Source organism: Microtus pennsylvanicus, chromosome 7, assembly GCF_037038515.1.
Source record: "Microtus pennsylvanicus isolate mMicPen1 chromosome 7, mMicPen1.hap1, whole genome shotgun sequence".
Classification (NCBI taxonomy): domain Eukaryota; kingdom Metazoa; phylum Chordata; class Mammalia; order Rodentia; family Cricetidae; genus Microtus; species Microtus pennsylvanicus.
The window spans coordinates 10,419,412-10,437,700 of NC_134585.1; the positions used below are offsets into that span (position 1 = coordinate 10,419,412).

Sequence of the window (18,289 nt, forward strand, 5' to 3'; positions counted from 1 at the left end):
CTGTGCAATTCCAAAAGATAAATGCATTCATACAGATATAATTAATAAATAGCTTCAGTGAAGTAGCAAGATACACAGCCATCACAGAAGGATCAGTTTCAAATTATGTTGAGTTAAATTAGGATTACCCAAAGCACTCTATAAATTCATCATATAATTCTTATGAAAATCTTAGTGAATTGTTTTCAGAAATAAACTCATCCAGAAATTCATAGGAGGGTAAGACCCTATTGTTGAAGGTGCCACATACTTTAGTCATAGGACATAGAAAAATTAAGATATTACCAACCTGTAGGGTTTTTTTTTATCCCTTTTGGCCAGTTTTTACAGTGCTGGAAGGTATTCTCCTGGGAGAGAAAATTTATCAACAATCTGATCTACCTGTGAACCCTGTAAGCTAAAATAATTACTGGCCTGGCAAGTCTTGCCCACTGGTGTAATAGTGGCATTAATGTTATGGGAATAACCAGTCTGATTGGATTTAAGGTTGCTTGTAGTCGGAGTCTGCCCTTTTGTTTCCCAGCCTCCCAGACCCGAATAATCACACGAAAACTATGGTATTTACAACACTGGCCTGCTAGTTCAGGATTCTTATTAACTGACTCTTACATCTTAAATTAATTCATTTCTATTATTGTATGTTTTACAACAAGCCTCGTGGTTTGTTACTTCTTGCTTCTTAGGCAACTACATGGCATCTCTCTGATTCTGCCTACTCTCTCTATCTCTGTTCTGATTTCCTGCCTGGCTTTACTCTGCTAAGCCATTGGACAAACAGTTTTATTCATTAACTAATAAAAGCATCACGTATGCAGAAGGACTTCCCACATCATCTCTCCTTTTCTGTCTAAATAAAAAGGAAGGTTTTAACTTGGACATAGTAAAATTACATATAACAAAATAGGTATGCAAGAATTTTAGTTACAATATTTCTTTGTGAGTCTAAGGTTTCATATCTAATTTATCTTTTATCATAACAAAGGAAAACTATAACTATAACTCTCTATATTCAACTCTACCAAAGTCCCCAGAATATAATTGTAAGTAACTTCCAATGCTCTAGAATTGACAGAGACATCTCCCTGCCTGGACAGTCACCTGAAGTTCTTCTGTACCATTGTCAAATGGATTAGTACAGTATACAGTGACTGACAGGCAGTGCCTGGCTGGATTTGCAGGTCTGCTACACTTAACAGTTTGTCGTTAAACCTCCCACCCAGTGCATGCTCCGGTGGGTGTGGCATTACACACCTTCCTCCTCTCTGCTCTTCCCTTGACAGGTGTGCCCGTGAACAGCAGGGTGTCCTCCAAAATCCAGCAGCTCCTGAATACACTGAAGAGGCCAAAACGCCCTCCGCTGAAGGAGTTCTTTGTGGATGACTTCGAGGAATTATTGGAAGGTAGTGTTCTCTGACTTGGTCTTCCACGTTTTTGTGACTACTGTGGTCACCAAGACTGGATGCAGGCAGCTGTGTATTTCCTGTGAGTTACTGTGTGATGTGACACAGTGAAATACGGGTTAGCATGTGCAGTGGGGAGCCACACTGACTGCTTCCAGGACATGAGCAGTAGGAAATTTAGGGCTCAGATTAAAGCAATGTAGCATTTTTCTGTGCATCCAGTCCGGCCTATATTTTGTTTAATTTAGATTAGTTAAACTTTTCTTTCAGATTATCTAAATTTTGATTTAAACTTTAAACCCGAACTTCTACAGATTTAAATAAAGCATTTGATTTTTAACTTACCTTTGACTTCTTTTCCAAATTTTAGGTCCTCATTTATAAATGAGTATTTATTTAGAAAAGAAAGAGTGTAGATTTATTTCTTAAAAGAAAACTAGCAAAAAACAAGAGAAATAAGGCAGTGTTAGTGCATGTGTGCACATGTATATAAGTGTGTATGTTGTGTTCATGTGTATGCGTATGTATGTGTGTGTTCATGCTTGTGTGTGTGTGTATTTGTGCGTGTGTGTGTGTGGTGCAGGCAACAGTCACTGTACAGCTGATCCTTAGTCTTTTGGGGGGTAGAGGGCTCACCCTAGCCTAAACTTGCAATTTTCCTACCTTCCCCAGTCTTTCTGGAGCTGGGATTGCAGGTGGGTACAACCACGCTCAGCCAGCAGTTTCCTCTTTTCTCTTTACATCAGGGCTGTTGGAAAGAAAAGTCCTGCCCCCACCCCAGCCTAGGTTGGAAACTGACCCCAGGCCTCACACACGTAGCTAAGTAGTCTACCACTAAGCTGTGCCCACGGCCTGTAGAGCAGTTTTATTGAACACTGGGCCAGTTCTCCTCTCAAATAATGCTGGTGATTGTTTTAAATTATTAAGCTTATTCATTTTATTTTATGTGTGTATATGTACCATGTGTGTGGTTGGTTCCTACAGAGGTCAGAAGAGGGCATCTGCTTCCCTGGTACTGGAGTTAATGGATCTGAGACCTAAGAGCAATTACGTTCTTAACCGCCTAGTGGTCTCTCTAGCCCCAGTGCTGGTGGGTTTGCTGCCTGACTGCAGAGTTGGTTCTGCTCACATGATCTGAAGTGAGCCAGTCTCTAGGACCTGTTTCTCAGGCTCTATAAAGCCTTCCTGCTCTGCTTTGGAGCTGCAGGGTTCCCCATACCACAGTGCATCCCCCAGGGAGGAAAGCAGAAATGCTGTCCTGTGGTCAGCTTTATCAGATGGCTTTGTGGTTAATAGAATGGCAAGTAGGTTTTGTCTCCAAATTATTGTCGCTAACCAACTTTTCTTTAGCCCTTTCATTAATGTGTCTGTGGCTGCAATGATGGAAAACAAAATCTAATCAGATTACTGTCATTTTTTTTATAAGTTTGACTACAATGTGAGACCACAAAGTACAGTCATTAGTAAACAGATGTGTGCACAGCACTCTCAAATGTCAGGTTTAAAATCTTGATGTTGCTTTATAGTTCAGCAGCCAGATCCAAATCAGCCCAAACCTGAGGGAGATCAGATGGCAGTGCTGAAGGGAGAGCCTCTGTCGATGGGGACTTCGGGGCCACCATCTCTGCTGGCTGCGCTGCAGCTCTGGGGCACAACCCAGCCCAAAGCCCCCTGTCTGACTGCCTTGGACACAGCGGGGAAGGCCACCTACACCCTCACCTATGGCAAGTATCAGCAGGCGCATGGTGTGTCCTGTTTACCTCGTACTGTTGCGTATGGGCCACGCAGTATTGGTGCACATCATAGAGCAGAGAAGTGCGCCGAGATGGAACACCTTCTTTTTTGTCTTTGCACTTGAGACGGAGTCTTACCGTGTAGCCCCGGCTGTCCTGAAACTCGATCTGTAGACCAGACCTGCCTCTGCCTCCTGAGTGCTGGGATGAGTGGCATGGATCACCCACACCTGCCCTGCCACACTCTTGATGTCATAGCTTTCTGTAACAAGTTTTGACACCTGAGAATCTTCCTCTCTTTTTCTCAGAGGGCATCTTAGCTGTGTGCAGTCCATGTATTTCAGGGTCCGTTTTAGAAGTAGCTTGTTGGGTATCTCTGAATCTCAGACCTTGATGGACATGGCTTTGAATCTATTTGAGAATTACCACCTTTGCATATTTGAGACTTTGTTATCAATAATGTGTTATAATTCTTTCTTTTTTACCTGTGTGTGTGCACGTGTGCACATGCTTCTCGGGGCATCCACACGGAGGTCCGAGGACGGCTTGTGGAAGTCATTCCTTTCTTTCCACCATGCGGGTTCTAGGGATTGAATTTGGGTTGTCAGATTTATAATTTTCCATGGAGAGCCTTGTGTGTTTCTTGTGACACTTAAGTCTTAAATATTTAAATGGTATTGTACCTTTTGTTCTGTCTTTAAAAGTTAAATGGTGTTTGCGTGTTGATAAATCTGGCAGCCTTACTGAGTTAATTATAAAAGATCCTTGAAGAACATAACCACAGCATCCGCAAAGAGCAGTTTTATTTCCAGTTATTTTACCTTTGCTACCCTCTTACTGCTCTGTGTGGAATGTTGAGTCTGATGTTGCAGCGGATGTCCCCGCCTTGCCTCTGCTCAGAGGAAGGTCTGTAGTGTCTAACGTGGCTGTGACAGCTCCCGTCTGGCTTTTAATGACACCCTTAGCTCATTAAGGGACTTGGTTTCCCCTCATCCGTCATTAAATCTGGTATAGTCATTTAAAATTGTGAATCATTATTAATTCTCATCCACCTTTTGAGATTATTACTGTATTTTCCATTTTTGTTTCATTAACATGGCAAATTATGTTGATAATCTCAGAGATTGTATTCCCGGGGTAAAACTGACTTGGTCATGAAGCATTATTTATGACAGACAGCTAGATTCTGGGAAATGTGCATGTATTATTAATATTCCAAATTGACCTTTAAGGCAGCCTGAAACAGTGTTTGGAGTTGAATTTTTTCTCATTGATATCTCTGGTCTCTGTTCACACATGTCAGCATAGCACCTACTTCAGTGTTATTTACATGTGAGCATTCGTTCAGAAAGGGAGCATGGCTGCCAGACTGCACAAGAACTGAAGGGGTCTAGCTGGCATCTGTTTCTTCTTTGAGATAATGCGGACGGTGAAGTTGAAGCTACAGTGGGTGTTAGCAGTGGACTCCGGGGTCTCTACCCATCAGTACCCTTGCCTTTCTGCAGACACATGCCAACCCCTACACCCCTCTCTCTCCTTTCTCAGTGAAGCCTTTTATTTTTGAGGGCTCATCAGGTCTGGGTGCTGAGCACAGCAACTGCTCACCATGCGGGGCAGCATGGTCCTTGGCAGCTGTCACGTTCTGTACCAAGGGCTCTCCCAAGTACACAGCAGAGAAGAAGATATAACTCATCTTGATGTTTACTACTCCAATGATGTCATTAATGAGCGCTTAAATTATAAGACTACACCCACAATGAGCTGTTAGGTGGAAAAAGCAGTGTGAAATGTGATCACGTTCCTTAGAAGTTATACATACTCTGCATACATACATATTTGTAGTATGGCCTTTTTGCTGACTGGTTTTTGTAATCAAACCCCATTTGTATAAATAAAAATAACTTTAGGATTTTTTTTAAAGAAGCTGTGATGGTCCTGGCAATATTGTACTAAACAGTTAATAGCTGGAAACTGAATCTACTGATAGAGAAATGGACATATATATATATATATATGACATGTGCTCCTGCATTAAATGTTAGCTGTTAGCTTCTTACAAATTAACATTGCTGTTACTTTTGTTTTATTTTAGGCAAACTTTGGAGTCGGAGTTTAAAATTAGCGTATACACTACTTAATAAACTGACCAGTAAGAATGAAGCGCTACTTAAGCCTGGAGACAGAGTAAGTAGTGAGAATGTAACTGTATTGGAATGAGTCAAAATCGAGACCTAAATATATATCTTAATTGAAATTGGTGTTCTATCAGTTGTTTAGAATTACAGTTTAACATTAGAAATGGGAAAATTCTTATTAATAGGAAAAACTTGTGATAAGAATGATGTCACACCAAGAGCTCAGCAGCCAGCACGTGTGGCTAATGTGGATTACTAGATACAGAGTCAGGGTGGAGGATTGCTGTCATCGGAGGATGCTCTGGTGGATCGAACTGCTCCGGACAGGCTGAAGAGAATTTACCCCTAGTTACCAGGAGGTCAGGGTGGAAGCTGGGAGAAGATGATGAAAGTGGGGTGTCTTGCTAGCGGCCCTCCAACAGAAAAGTGTCGATTGACAAGATCATGAGAATTCCAGGAACCATTCAGTGCTTTCCTCTGTCGTGTGAGCTCTGTTCCCTGTTTAAAACTGCTCACAGACAAAGCAGAGAGAAGACAGGCTGAATGAGAAAGGAAGGAGGAAAACAGAAAACTAGGTACACAAAACAAGGTTTCTAGGGCCGGAGAGAGGGTTCAGAGGTTAAGAGCACTGGCTGTTCTTCCAGAGGTCCTGAGTTCAGTTTCCTACCAGTCAGCTGGAAAACTCAAGCTGCTATGATAATGTCCAGAGTGCATAAACATCCGTCTGCAGAGTGGATTCCACCCAAACACCCTTTCTTTACCAAATGTCTTGTCTCACAATTATAGCTGAGGCATCCACTGTTAAATCATCTTTAGGAGGAAAGGGTTTCTTGTCAACAAACTTGGTAGATATGCAGCTTGTAAACCGGAAGTACAAAATGAAGGTAAATAGATACAGCTTAAATTTTGTTTTACAAGTTGAGGGCTAAGGTAAGCCACTGTTGTCGTCTCAAAGGCTCTCAGTTAAGTGCTATTCTGGCTTAATCCGTATGATCACAAGACCAGTTATTATATCTGGGTCTTGCAATTCTCTCTCTTTTTTTTTTGTCAGAGTTTCTTTGTGTAGCCCTGGCTGTCCTGATCTGTAGACAAGGTTGGCCTCAGGCTCACAGAGCTCCGCTTGCCTCCAGAGTGCTGGGATTAAAGGCGTGTACCCCCACTGCCCTGCTCAGATAGTATTTTTTAGTGACAGTTGGGATTATGGTGAACCCAAATAAAGATTTATATGATTATAGGAAACAAATTAGACACCTAAATATTTTTTAAAAAATAGAATGCAAGGGAAGAAGTATTTCAAAAAATTTGGACGAGCAAGTTGACATAGTAGGTTATGACACTCGCCACCAAACCTGGTGATGGGGCTGTGGATGTCAGTGCCTGTCAGCAGATGGGTGTGAGATCTGGCTCTCAGTCTGCGTGCATTGAAAGGCCTTGGCCTACAGCTCTAAACGTTTTTGTTCCGAGTGTAGTAAAGGCTGCCACCTACAACTGCTTACTCAAAGTTACATGAATGAGGAAATTTGAAGGGCAAGAATGAATTTTGACATCAGATTTTCTTTGAGACAGGTTATCTCTATGTATCCTTGATCAAAATTAGGTTTTCTGAAGTAAATGTGAAAAAAAACCCATAAATTATCTATTCTTTAACTAACAGAAATTCTAAAAGATGAAAAGTCTCAATCATTCCTGAGCCTCACAGTTTTTGTTGCTTTTTTCTTGTAGGTGGCACTTGTGTTTCCAAATAGTGACCCTGTAATGTTCATGGTTGCATTTTATGGGTGTCTCCTGGCAGAGCTGGTTCCTGTCCCTATAGAAGTACCACTGACAAGAAAGGTACAGAAGTGGATCAGGCCCAGGACGCAGTGGCCCTGCAGGTCTCTGTGGGTGCAGGGTGACTAGCTTCCTCCTCACACTGGGGTGCTGGCTTAAGCAGGTGCTGGCACGGGGCAAGGCTCTAACAGGCCTCCCAGGGCCATAGAGAGCAGCTAGGAGTTTGCCCACAGATGCTGCTCTCCGGTGGGCAGAGCTGTCATTGCCCACAGATGCTGTGCTTAGGTGGGCAGAGCTGTCATTGCATCTGTCTGAATTTCCCAAAAGAAAACATGAGTGTTTTGTCCTCCAGTGAACAGCATTTGTGACTCGACAAGCTTTTCTGGGGATTTATTTATTGAATTAATTGTAACATCAAATAAACAGGACAGGAGTTCTCATGCATTTCTTGTTCACTTATGTGGCAGGCAGTTTCTCACTCATAAGTTGGCAATGTGAGGGACTAGGTTGCTCTTGATGGCTATACCATTTCAGATATGAATATCAGTAGTCTGATTATTGAAAAATACTGAGCAGAATAGTCACGTGTTCTAGAAAATCCGGCATTTCTGCCCACTTATTTTCTATATTCATGCAATTGTCAACATGAATTTTATAAATAATAAGCGCTCAAGAAAGTGAAATACATAAATAAGACCTGTGTATCTCGTGGGGTCTAGTGTGATGACCAGGCACTGAGTACAATGATTCTTAGAAAGAAAACTCAAGATTTGTAAAGCTTGAAGGAAATGATGGAAATTGCAGGTCATGCATAAAAGGAGATCTGAGTGAAGAGAAGGTGTTGTTATACACAGTGTGACTGTGGTGGGCACACCTCCAGAGTCATCTGTATGGTGTTGTGTGCAGTGTGGCTGTGGTGGGCACACCTGCAGAGTCATCTGTGTTGTGTGCAGTGTGGCTGTGGTGGGCACACCTGCAGAGTCATCTGTGTTGTGTGCAGTGTGACTGTGGTGGGCACACCTGCAGAGTCATCTGTGTGGTGTTGTGTGCAGTGTGGCTGTGGTGGGCACACCTGCAGAGTCATCTGTGCGGTGTGCAGTGTGACTGTGGTGGGCACACCTGCAGAGTCATCTGTGTGGTGTTGTGTGCAGTGTGACTGTGGTGGGCACACCTGCAGAGTCATCTGTGTGGTGTTGTGTGCAGTGCGACTGTGGTGGGCACACCTGCAGAGTCATCTGTGTGGTGTGCAGTGTGACTGTGGTGGGCATACCTGCAGAGTCATCTGTGTGGTGTTGTGTGCAGTGTGACTGTGGTGGGCACACCTGCAGAGTCATCTGTGTGGTGTTGTGTGCAGTGTGACTGTGGTGGGCACACCTGCAGAGTCATCTGTGTTGTGTGCAGTGTGACTGTGGTGGGCACACCTGCAGAGTCATCTGTGTTGTGTGCAGTGTGACTGTGGTGGGCACACCTGCAGAGTCATCTGTGTGGTGTTGTGTGCAGTGTGACTGTGGTGGGCACACCTGCAGAGTCATCTGTGTGGTGTTGTGTGCAGTGTGACTGTGGTGGGCACACCTGCAGAGTCATCTGTGTGGTGTTGTGTGCAGTGTGACTGTGGTGGGCACACCTGCAGAGTCATCTGTGTGGTGTTGTGTGCAGTGTGACTGTGGTGGGCACACCTGCAGAGTCATCTGTGTGGTGTTGTGTGCAGTGTGACTGTGGTGGGCACACCTGCAGAGTCATCTGTGTGGTGTTGTGTGCAGTGTGACTGTGGTGGGCACACCTGCAGAGTCATCTGTGTGGTGTTGTGTGCAGTGTGACTGTGGTGGGCACACCTGCAGAGTCATCTGTGTGGTGTTGTGTGCAGTGTGACTGTGGTGGGCACACCTGCAGAGTCATCTGTGTGGTGTTGTGTGCAGTGTGACTGTGGTGGGCACACCTCCAGAGCCGTCTGTGCGGTGTGCAGTGTGACTGTGGTGGGCACACCTCCAGAGCCGTCTGTGCGGTGTTGTTACGCACAGTGTGAGTGTGATGGGGCACACCTTTGGAGTCATCCGTGAGCTCCAAACGTGCTTCAGTGTACACTGCTGTTGTGTTAGCGTTAACTAAAATGTTTCCACATTTCACTTATAAGAATAAGCTTTACGAAATTAATCTACTATCTAGACCTTTATATTTCACTGTAAGTAAAACAAAAAATGCTCTCTAAATTTCAAGACAATTGTCTTATTTTCACGATAATAAAATAACCTGCCAATGATAAGCCTGGGCAATTTTGTAAGTTTTCTGAAGGTCAGTGCTCTTGTCCCCTCCACCTCTGCTGCCATTGCTCTGTCTTCTGCAGGACGCAGGCAGCCAGCAGGTTGGGTTTCTCCTTGGCAGCTGTGGGGTGACCCTGGCCCTGACCACAGACGCTTGCCAGAAGGGCCTGCCCAAAGCACCAACAGGAGAGGTGGCGACTTTCAAAGGTGAGGTTCCCAGGCTCAGAAGGTCTGTGTTCTGGCTACACTGGTACTTGGCTTTGCCTTCTAGGCATGCTGTGCAGAAAACCCCACGAGCCTGGTGGCTCTTTAGCAAAAGTGATACTTAAGGCTTTCGTGATTGAGTATCTTCACGTGTTTTGCCCTAATCATATCTATTTAAGTAAAAGGAAATGGAAATAAAACTTGACCCCCACAGCCCCGGGGCTGGTGACTGCCTGTTGGGCACAGGTTCCACATGTGGAGCAAAGCCTTCTGACTGCCTTCCCCCCATCCTGTTTACTGTCATAGGTTGGCCTCCCCTTGCCTGGCTGGTGATTGATGGGAAGCATCTGACCAAGCCTCCCAAAGACTGGTATCCACTGGCCCAGGACACAGGGTCCGGAACTGCCTACATTGAAGTAAGGACATGCTCATTTGGTGCGCAGATAACATCCCTCTCGGCTTGGGCCTGGTTATTATAAGACAGATAACTACTTAATCGTCTTCAGACCAAGTGTTCCTGTCTCACATCTACCCCAGATGTATAAAGTGTCACATGGAACCTTACTTGGGTCGTTTCAGGTTTCCCTCGTACCTGACTCATCCCTAATTGTCCTCCCTAGGATGCAGGCAGGCAGGATGCAGCTGTGAGCGCTCCTCCAGGTCCCTTAAGAGCTAGGCTAGAAGGCTTTGGATGGTAATAAGAGAGAGAGGACTCCACCTGCTTCTTCTTCAGAGTCCTCAGCCTCCTCTGTCTGGTGTGGTTGCAGAAATATATATTGCTATTTTTCTTCCTTGAAATTTTACAGTATAAAACCAGCAAAGAAGGCAGCACGGTAGGGGTCACCGTATCCCATTCATCGCTGCTGGCACAGTGCCAGGCGCTGACCCAGGCATGCGGATACATGGAAGGTAAGGTCGTACATTCAGGGTTGCAGCTCTTGCTGCCTGCTAGGCATCTGTTGCTGTGCAGAGCACATTAACTTTTAATGCAGCTGCCCCCAGCAGGGGGTACAGCTTCTCCTGGTACCCTTGGGAGAAAGTCGTGGCTTGTGCAGGACTGGGGGGTATAAGGTGCCCCTCTTCAGAGCCTGGGGAAGTCTGACTGACACTGAATTTATGGCGTGTGAGCCTTGTGCACCAGTGGTTCATTGATGCATAATGGGCTGGATCAGTTGTGGATGAACTGAAGGGCAGTGCATTGTGCGTTATAAAAAGACATCCTTTGCTGCGACTGTGTTCACTTTCAGTAAATGTATTTGTGGCCTGAGCAATCATGCATGCAAATGCTTAAGTATAATTTTTAGGATCTTAGATTATCTTTGTTAAAAAGCAGCCCCCATTTACTTTAAATTTTAAACTCATATTATTTTATATTACTAGGTAATAGTTGCGTATGTTTAGGGGATCAATAGGAAATATATTATTTTAAAATCTAAAATTGAACTCATAGTAGTTTTCATACATTACAAACTGAAATTGAGCAAAAGGTAAAACTGAATGACATATTTAAATACATAAAATGTGAATGTTTAATCTCAAGGGTTAGTTTGTGGACATAATTAGAAAAACTTTGTGGAGATTTGAAGGAGGATTTCAGGCACGTTAATGACTTTTAAAAGTTAGAACTCTAGGGCTGGAGAGATGGCTCAGTGGTTAAGAACACTGGCTGCTCTTCCAGAGGACCTGAATTCAATTCCCAGTAACCACATGGTGGCTCACAACCATCCATGATGAGATCTGGCACCCTCTTCAGGCCTGCAGGCAGAGCACCGTATACTAAATAAATAAATCTTCAAAATAAAGTTAGAACTATAAAGCCAACTCGTATTAGTTCTTTAGACTTAGTGCTGATCATTTCCATCATGGCCTCTTAATTTGGCTCTTCAGCTAACAAGGACGGGAGATTGTCATTCATAGTGCAACAATGTTTCTGGCTTGCATGCCACTGCTTTGTGCAAGGAAGACTGCAGGCTGTGGGTGTGAGAATTGGGTTCTGGGTAGGAAGCTGAGAAATAAGAGTGTCCATGGCAGTTTGTTATCCTGTCTCTCTTGACTCTGAGAGGTGGCCACTGAGAATGATGAGGTCGTGCGATGACCTTTCTGTAGCTTCTCCTGTATGTAGTATGTACATAGTGTGTGTAGTGTTCCTTGTGCTTTTGAACTGAAGATCGGCATGGTTCTCTCCTCCAGCCCAGAGCTGTGTTTCCAGTCGTCTGCACAGACAGTTTAGCTTGGTGTGAACTGGTGCATGGTGTCCGGAAGTGCCGTGTCTGTTTCCTTAAGCTCTGGTGTGCCGGTTATGCACTCCTCTTGGGACCGCTCTAGAAATGGGCAGAACTTAAAAAGAGCTGTTCATCAGTTTAACTTTCTGTGTCCGCTTTCAGCTGAAACATTAACGAATGTGCTGGACTTCAAAAGGGATGCTGGTTTGTGGCATGGAGTCTTAACAGTGAGTGTTGTTTGCTAGTGACTGGGGTGGGAACAAGAGATGCGCCAAGCCCGTGAAATGCTGCCATGCCAGTTTGTTGGGTTTGGTTTGCTTGTCGTGGCACCGATGGATCCTGCTTTCCTCTGAGCCGGCCCGTTTCTCTTTTGCAGAGTGTCATGAATAGGATGCACGTCATCAGCATCCCATACGCGCTCATGAAGGTCAACCCACTCTCCTGGATTCAGAAAGTGTGTTCCTACAAAGGTAGCAGAAAGCTTCCATTACTCGTCTCAACCTTCTTTAAAGAATTGTCTCTGAGCTGATCTTTAATAATTAAGAAAACATGAAGGCAACATAGAGAACCGCAGGTGGGGGTGGGAGAGCCTTATTGGGATGTCTCTGTAGGCCATCCTGGTCCAAATCTGCCCAGAGCCCCGGAAAGCTGCTTGCAGTGGAGTAGCTGGGCTTCTCACTGGAAGATCAGGGACTCCTAAGTTTATTCTTTGGAAGTTTCCTTCACGGTCACATCAGTATTCCTAGTCAGATGATTTGAGATGGTTTTAATGTGCAGTTTGAGCTTTTGAAGCCAGAAGTAACAAGGCTGTTGTTCAAATGATACAGTCAATGACAGGCAGGATGGAGTGGATCCTGGGCAGCCTTTGGTCCTGTCCAGTAGAGGTCAGCAGCTTCCCAGACTCTGACCTCCTGCACCCAGCCGGTGCTGGCGACACTACACACTCTGCAGAAACCTCCAAATCAGCATTCCTCCTGCAGAATGTCTTGCATCCTGTTTTATGGAGGAAGACAGAGCCGGGTTGAAGGGAGTGAGGTTCGCTGGGCTCTGCACTTCCTTGAGGCTGAATTAGTTCATTCAAATCCTGGCTCATTGGAGCCTTGCGTAATTATCACCAGAGAGGCTTCATCTAGCACCCTGTAGGAGCAGGTGCAGACCACAGCCCAACATTAGGTGGAACTCGTGGGATTCCATGGAAAAGAGGGAGGAAGGATTGTAGGAGCCAGAGGGGTCAGGGACACCACAAGAACACAGCCCACATAATCAACTAACCAGGGCTCACAGAGGTTCACAGAGACTGGGGTGACAATCAGGGAGCTGTATGGGTCTGACCTAGGGTGCCTGGCTTGTGACACAGAGACATCTGTACTCCCTTCTCTTTGTAGCCCGGGCCGCCCTGGTGAAGTCCCGAGATATGCATTGGTCCCTCTTGGCACAGCGAGGGCAGAGGGACGTCTGTCTGAGCTCTCTGCGCATGCTGATTGTGGCTGATGGCGCTAACCCCTGTGAGTAGACTGTGTGGCCTAGGGTGCCCTGATGGTGTTTGCTCCCATGGTTCTTGACTTCTAGGAGGACTTAGCAACCTGTTGAAATAGAACCTGTTGACCAAAATTAAAGCTTTATCACCGCTTTGATAAGTGTCCTATAATGTCCTGTGACATGTTGTCTATGTTGATGACTCAGTCACTGGCGGGTCTTATACATGTTTATTAAGACACTAAATTTACAGGCAATTTTAATACAGTTGAAAACCTTTAATGAAAGTTATCATTTTTAAGAGATCACAAGATTGGGCTGGGCAGATGGCTCAGAGGTTAAGAGCACTGCTTGCTCTTCCAGAGGTCCCGAGTTCAATTCCCAGCAACCACATGGTGGCTTACAACCATCTGTAATGAGATCTAGTACCCTCTTCTGGATAGCAGGCATTCATACATACAGGCAGAACATTGAATACATAATAAAATAAAATCTTTAAAAAAAAAGAGAGATCACAAGATTATGCTATAAATAGGGTCCCTGATTTGCTATGGTCCCCCCGAGCCCCTGGTCTTTAGTGTTAGGCTCCTACCTATTTGACTCTCAGCCCCAACTTCCTTTATGGGGAAGACCCAACTCTTCTTCCATATGTCACTGACCAACCCTAAGTCTTTCTGAGGGAATGCCTCACGGCTGCGGCCTATGCATTGAGGACCCTCCTGTGTATAACAGTCTGAAGGGAGCTGCTTTTGTAGGTCTGGTGAGCTCTTAGGCCCAGGACTTCTAAGGCCCGTGTCAGGAGTCCTCTAGGAGAGCCTCAAGTGACACTTGTTGAGCAAGAGTTTTCTTTTGCAGCACCAATCTGTTCTCCCCATTCTTCTGTGTACCCCACCTTTCAGGAGAACAGAACAGGCACACAGTACCCCTAAAAGCCTCTCATTCTCTTGGGGCTCACCTGAGACAAGCAAGCCATCTCCTTCCACACCCATGGCTACTTACGCCTGCTCAAGCCCACAGCTGCCCCAGCTCCTGTTCGTCAGGCAGCTACAGTCAGGGCTCACTTGAGCGCAACGCTCCCTCCAGGGCCTGCTGTTAGCCCTGATAGATTTGTCCTGTCTCCTCTCTCCATCCACATCTGGGGATCAGTGTTAGCCCTGATAGCTTTGTCCTGTCTCCTCTCTCCGTCCACATTCCTCCAGGTACCACAGAGCTAGCTCTCCCTTCATAGGCCTTAGCTCGTAGCTCATGTGTTGGCCTGTAGGATGCTGTCCCCAGTCTTGGTAGCACGGAACAATGTGTTGTCTTCTTTTCTTAGGAGACACCACTCTCCCTGAGGAATTGAAGCCCGGAGGCCTCTGTAAATGCCTTTTATGTACCCTCGTGGGGAGAAGTTTATAATGAGACTCTAGAGTCCCCATGGATGTAGTTATTTGAGCCTGGAACAGGCAGAGCCTCCCTGTTGCCAAGTTTTTACATCTCTAGCACCCACTGATAAGGCCCACCACCCTGAATGACCCACGCGTACCCAAAGGAGAGGGAATAGGGAGAGGCAGGACATCCTCAGGGCCGTGCGTAGATCACACATCTCCAGGGCTGCTGCTAGGAGATGCACTCCCTCTGCTGTGGGCCATCTAGTGCCAGGCCTGGCCTTGTTGGGCTGCAGATGCTCCTCAGTTACCTGGCAGGCTCTGTGCTGGTCCTGAACCAGAAGCACCGAGAGTTGTTCCTATCATTGGTCCAGGAAAGGTCCAGAGGGCAGGACCTCAGCAACAAACACAACACTAGCAACAGGCCTCTTTCTTCTTAGAGGCTTCCAGACTCTCGTTGGTGGGTTGAGAACAATCTTGTGTGTTTTACGGCAGTCACTCCTGCTCTAAAAGGTGTTGCTTGCTGAATTACAGCAGTGATCTTGTTAAAACAGGCCTGTGGGGCGGGACTCAGCATGGCTGCCAGGCCAGCCTGGTGCCTCGTAGACCTGTGCTCTTGACTCACTGGTCCTCCAGTTACCTGTCTTGCTCCACTTCTGTTGCTTTACCCAGGGTCCATATCTTCCTGTGATGCCTTCCTCAACGTCTTCCAGTCCAGAGGTCTGAGGCCAGAGGTCATCTGTCCCTGTGCCAGCTCTCCTGAGGCACTAACAGTGGCCATCCGCAGGTAACCACATTGTATGGTGTCTCTTGAGAACTCACATTTGAGTCTTAAGGACAGAGTTGCCTATAGCCCCAAGTTTGTAATAGTTTCTAACTATGGGAATCCTGAAGAAGGACTTAGCATCAGCCTTCCAGCCTCCCTTGGGTAACAGAGGTGCAGCCTGAGTTCTGTGCCCCTCACTAGTCTAGATCCATGCTGGGAGTTGGGTAGTGGGTTCCTGGAGTACACTAATCTCTCAATGCTATTTTCCTTACACCTCTTCTCAGTCAAGATCCTGCTATTTCATGCCCAATCGATCATATGTAAAAGTTATAACTGAGCCACAGTCTCTTGTTCTGAGAGCTTCTGCTGGCTGTGGAGGTCTGCTGGAGAGGGCCTTTAACATTCAGCCAGCCTGACCTGGAAAGCCCAAGCTGCCTTCACAGCCATTCCCCTTGGGTCACGCCTGATAACTTAGACTACCCCGAGAGCCTCCCACTTCCACCCATAGCTACTTTCCTAGTATCTGGGCCTCCGGTTCCTTCCTGTATTTCCTGAACATACCATGTTGCTCTCAGAACACAGCTAGGCCCAAAGGCACTTTTTCTCCCCATCATGAATCACCTGTTCTTGCTGCCCTTGAGCACAATTCTCTGGGGTTTCAGGTCACATGACCACAGCAGAGGACATTTCTACCCTCAACTCTTTGCAATAGAATTGCCTTGGCTCTGGTCATGTATGTGTTGTGCTCATACACAGGTAGTGTGTGCTTATAAATATGTAAGTTCCAAGAAACTGTATTTTTAGTAATAGCATTAAAAGTAATATCTTTATCTCTCACAGACTGATGGGCCGTGTCTTAGAAAAGGCTCCATCTGCTCTGGGAGGATTATTTTGTAGGAATGGTGGAGCTAATCCAGATCTACACGTGTGTAGTATCACAGCCCATTGCAGCACAGTGGCCATGAACAGCTAGTCTGCCCACCTGGCTACCCTAGAGCTCCATGTGAAGGCCACAAGATAACCAGATAGATGACCTGTCTCAGGGTCACATGGTGTCACTTGCTCTGTAGTCATGGGCCTGCCTCTAGTGAGAAGATATTGAGGTCGTACTGCAGAGAGACATGAGCTTTAGGACATACAGTTCCGACAGGTCCATACACAGAGCAGGTGCTTTATGAGGAATTGTACCTCAGCCGAGGCTGGCCCTCAGTGCCATCTCCTCGGCGCGATAGCCCTTGTCACAGGCATGCCCGCGCTCTTGTTCTCTAGGCCCCCGGACCTTGGAGGACCTCCTCCGAGAAAAGCTGTCCTGTCCATGAATGGCCTGAGCTATGGTGTGATCAGAGTCGACACTGAGGAGAAGCTGTCGGTCCTCACTGTTCAGGACGTTGGTCAGGTGATGCCTGGAGGTAAGACACAGTCAGTGCACCGACTGACACACAGCAAGAGCAGAGATGCACCCGGTCCATTAGATTGCCTACTCTGCCGGGCAGAGTCCTTCAGCCTCATGCCTTTGGAGGTATTTAATGTTCTGTAGTCTCTGTGGAGGTGCCTCAGAAAATCTGATGCTGTAAATGCCAGGATGATGAGGTCACCTGACTAGGTTGTGACAAGCACTTGTGGTGACAGGAGGTGTAGAAACTTCCCAGAAATATCCATGGGTTCCAAAAAGAAAACAAAAAAGCAACCCAGGTGCATCCTGCAGAAGCTGGCCCTCGTATCCTACTGGGTTGAGGCAGGGCGGTGAGGAGGGGTGTTGGGATGATGACTTGCGCAAAGAAGCAAAGCATCACTGAGGAATAGGGGCAGAGCTTGGCTCTCGAGCCCGCAGGGATGCCGCTCATGCTGCCCTTAGGTCACTTCTCCTTGCAGCTTCTGGTAGCCGCCCTGCTCTCCCTCCTCCTACCACGACCGGTGTCCTACTCCTCTGTCCGGTGCCGCCGTGACACATTGATCACAAGCAGCATCGAGGAGGGAAGGGTTCATCTGGCTTACACTTTCAGGCTACTGTCCGTCAGTGAGGGAAGTCAAGGCAGGAACCTGCAGGAGCCTGAAGCAGAAACTGTGCAGGAACTCTGATTGCTGGCCCATGTTTAGCTAGTTTTTTTATGCAGCTCAGGACCACCTGCTGGAGGACAGGCACTGCCCACAGTGCTGTGGACCCTCCTACATCAACTAATAATCTAGACAGTTTATCATACGCATGTCCACAGATCAGTCCGATATAGGCAGTTCCTCAGCTGGGGCTTCTCCTCTGAGAGGACTCTAAGCTGTGTCAAGTTAGCAATGAAGGCTCATCAGGACACCCAGTTGTGACTTTCAGAGGTGGGGTGCTTTGTCTCATCCCCCATCACCCCCAATGTCAGCTCTCTTCTCTTCTGCTAGAGGTACATGTCCCCTGGCTGCCTGGCATCCTAGATTTGAACTTTTAACCTGTCTCATGGATAGCCTTGGCGGCAGGTGCTACCTCCTGACACAGAAGATCTAGGTAGACTGGCCCCTGGGTGTAGGCAGAGTTCTGATTGGAGTGAACATAGAAGTTTAAATTATCTTCAGTTCCAGCTTTTAACTAGTGTGGGCTGTATTTCTTCCTGTAATTAATTCTACTTCTTCATAGAAAGCTTGAATCTGTGGTTAAACATGTCCTAAAGCATGGTAGCTGACAGAGGTAATCTCAGCACTTAGGAGGCTGAAGCAGGGGAATCTTGTGTTTGAGGCCTGCCTGGGACTGAAATTGGGGTTCAGCCTAAAGACCTGAAAAACAAAGCAGCCAGGCACTGGCTCTTACCTTGCCCTCAGTCCAAAACTGACCATCCTGCTTCCAGGAATCTCAGAATGAGACTGTGTTTGAGAGATGTCTCCTCCCAGTGTGCACCACTGAGATTAAAGGCATGCACTTCCCGGTGTCTATGTCAACTACTATGGCTACTGGGATTAAAGGTGTGGATCACCACTGCC

The 18,289-nt window shown here is 46.4% G+C and overlaps 1 protein-coding gene across 4 annotated transcripts in view; it reads left to right on the forward strand.

The window, feature by feature from the left end:
- The window catches only part of Dip2a (disco interacting protein 2 homolog A), a 78,228-nt gene that overhangs the window by 33,359 nt on the left and 26,580 nt on the right, over positions 1–18,289 (forward strand). For all 4 annotated transcript variants that reach the window (XM_075979911.1, XM_075979912.1, XM_075979914.1 and 1 more), the window contains 12 exons: positions 1,281–1,400; positions 2,927–3,124; positions 5,226–5,317; positions 6,991–7,101; positions 9,380–9,503; positions 9,807–9,916; positions 10,307–10,409; positions 11,885–11,949; positions 12,099–12,192; positions 13,108–13,227; positions 15,238–15,352; positions 16,601–16,740. In XM_075979911.1, coding sequence (XP_075836026.1) covers positions 1,281–1,400; positions 2,927–3,124; positions 5,226–5,317; positions 6,991–7,101; positions 9,380–9,503; positions 9,807–9,916; positions 10,307–10,409; positions 11,885–11,949; positions 12,099–12,192; positions 13,108–13,227; positions 15,238–15,352; positions 16,601–16,740 — 1,392 coding nt within the window. The remainder of the gene's footprint in view (positions 1–1,280; positions 1,401–2,926; positions 3,125–5,225; positions 5,318–6,990; positions 7,102–9,379; positions 9,504–9,806; positions 9,917–10,306; positions 10,410–11,884; positions 11,950–12,098; positions 12,193–13,107; positions 13,228–15,237; positions 15,353–16,600; positions 16,741–18,289) is intronic.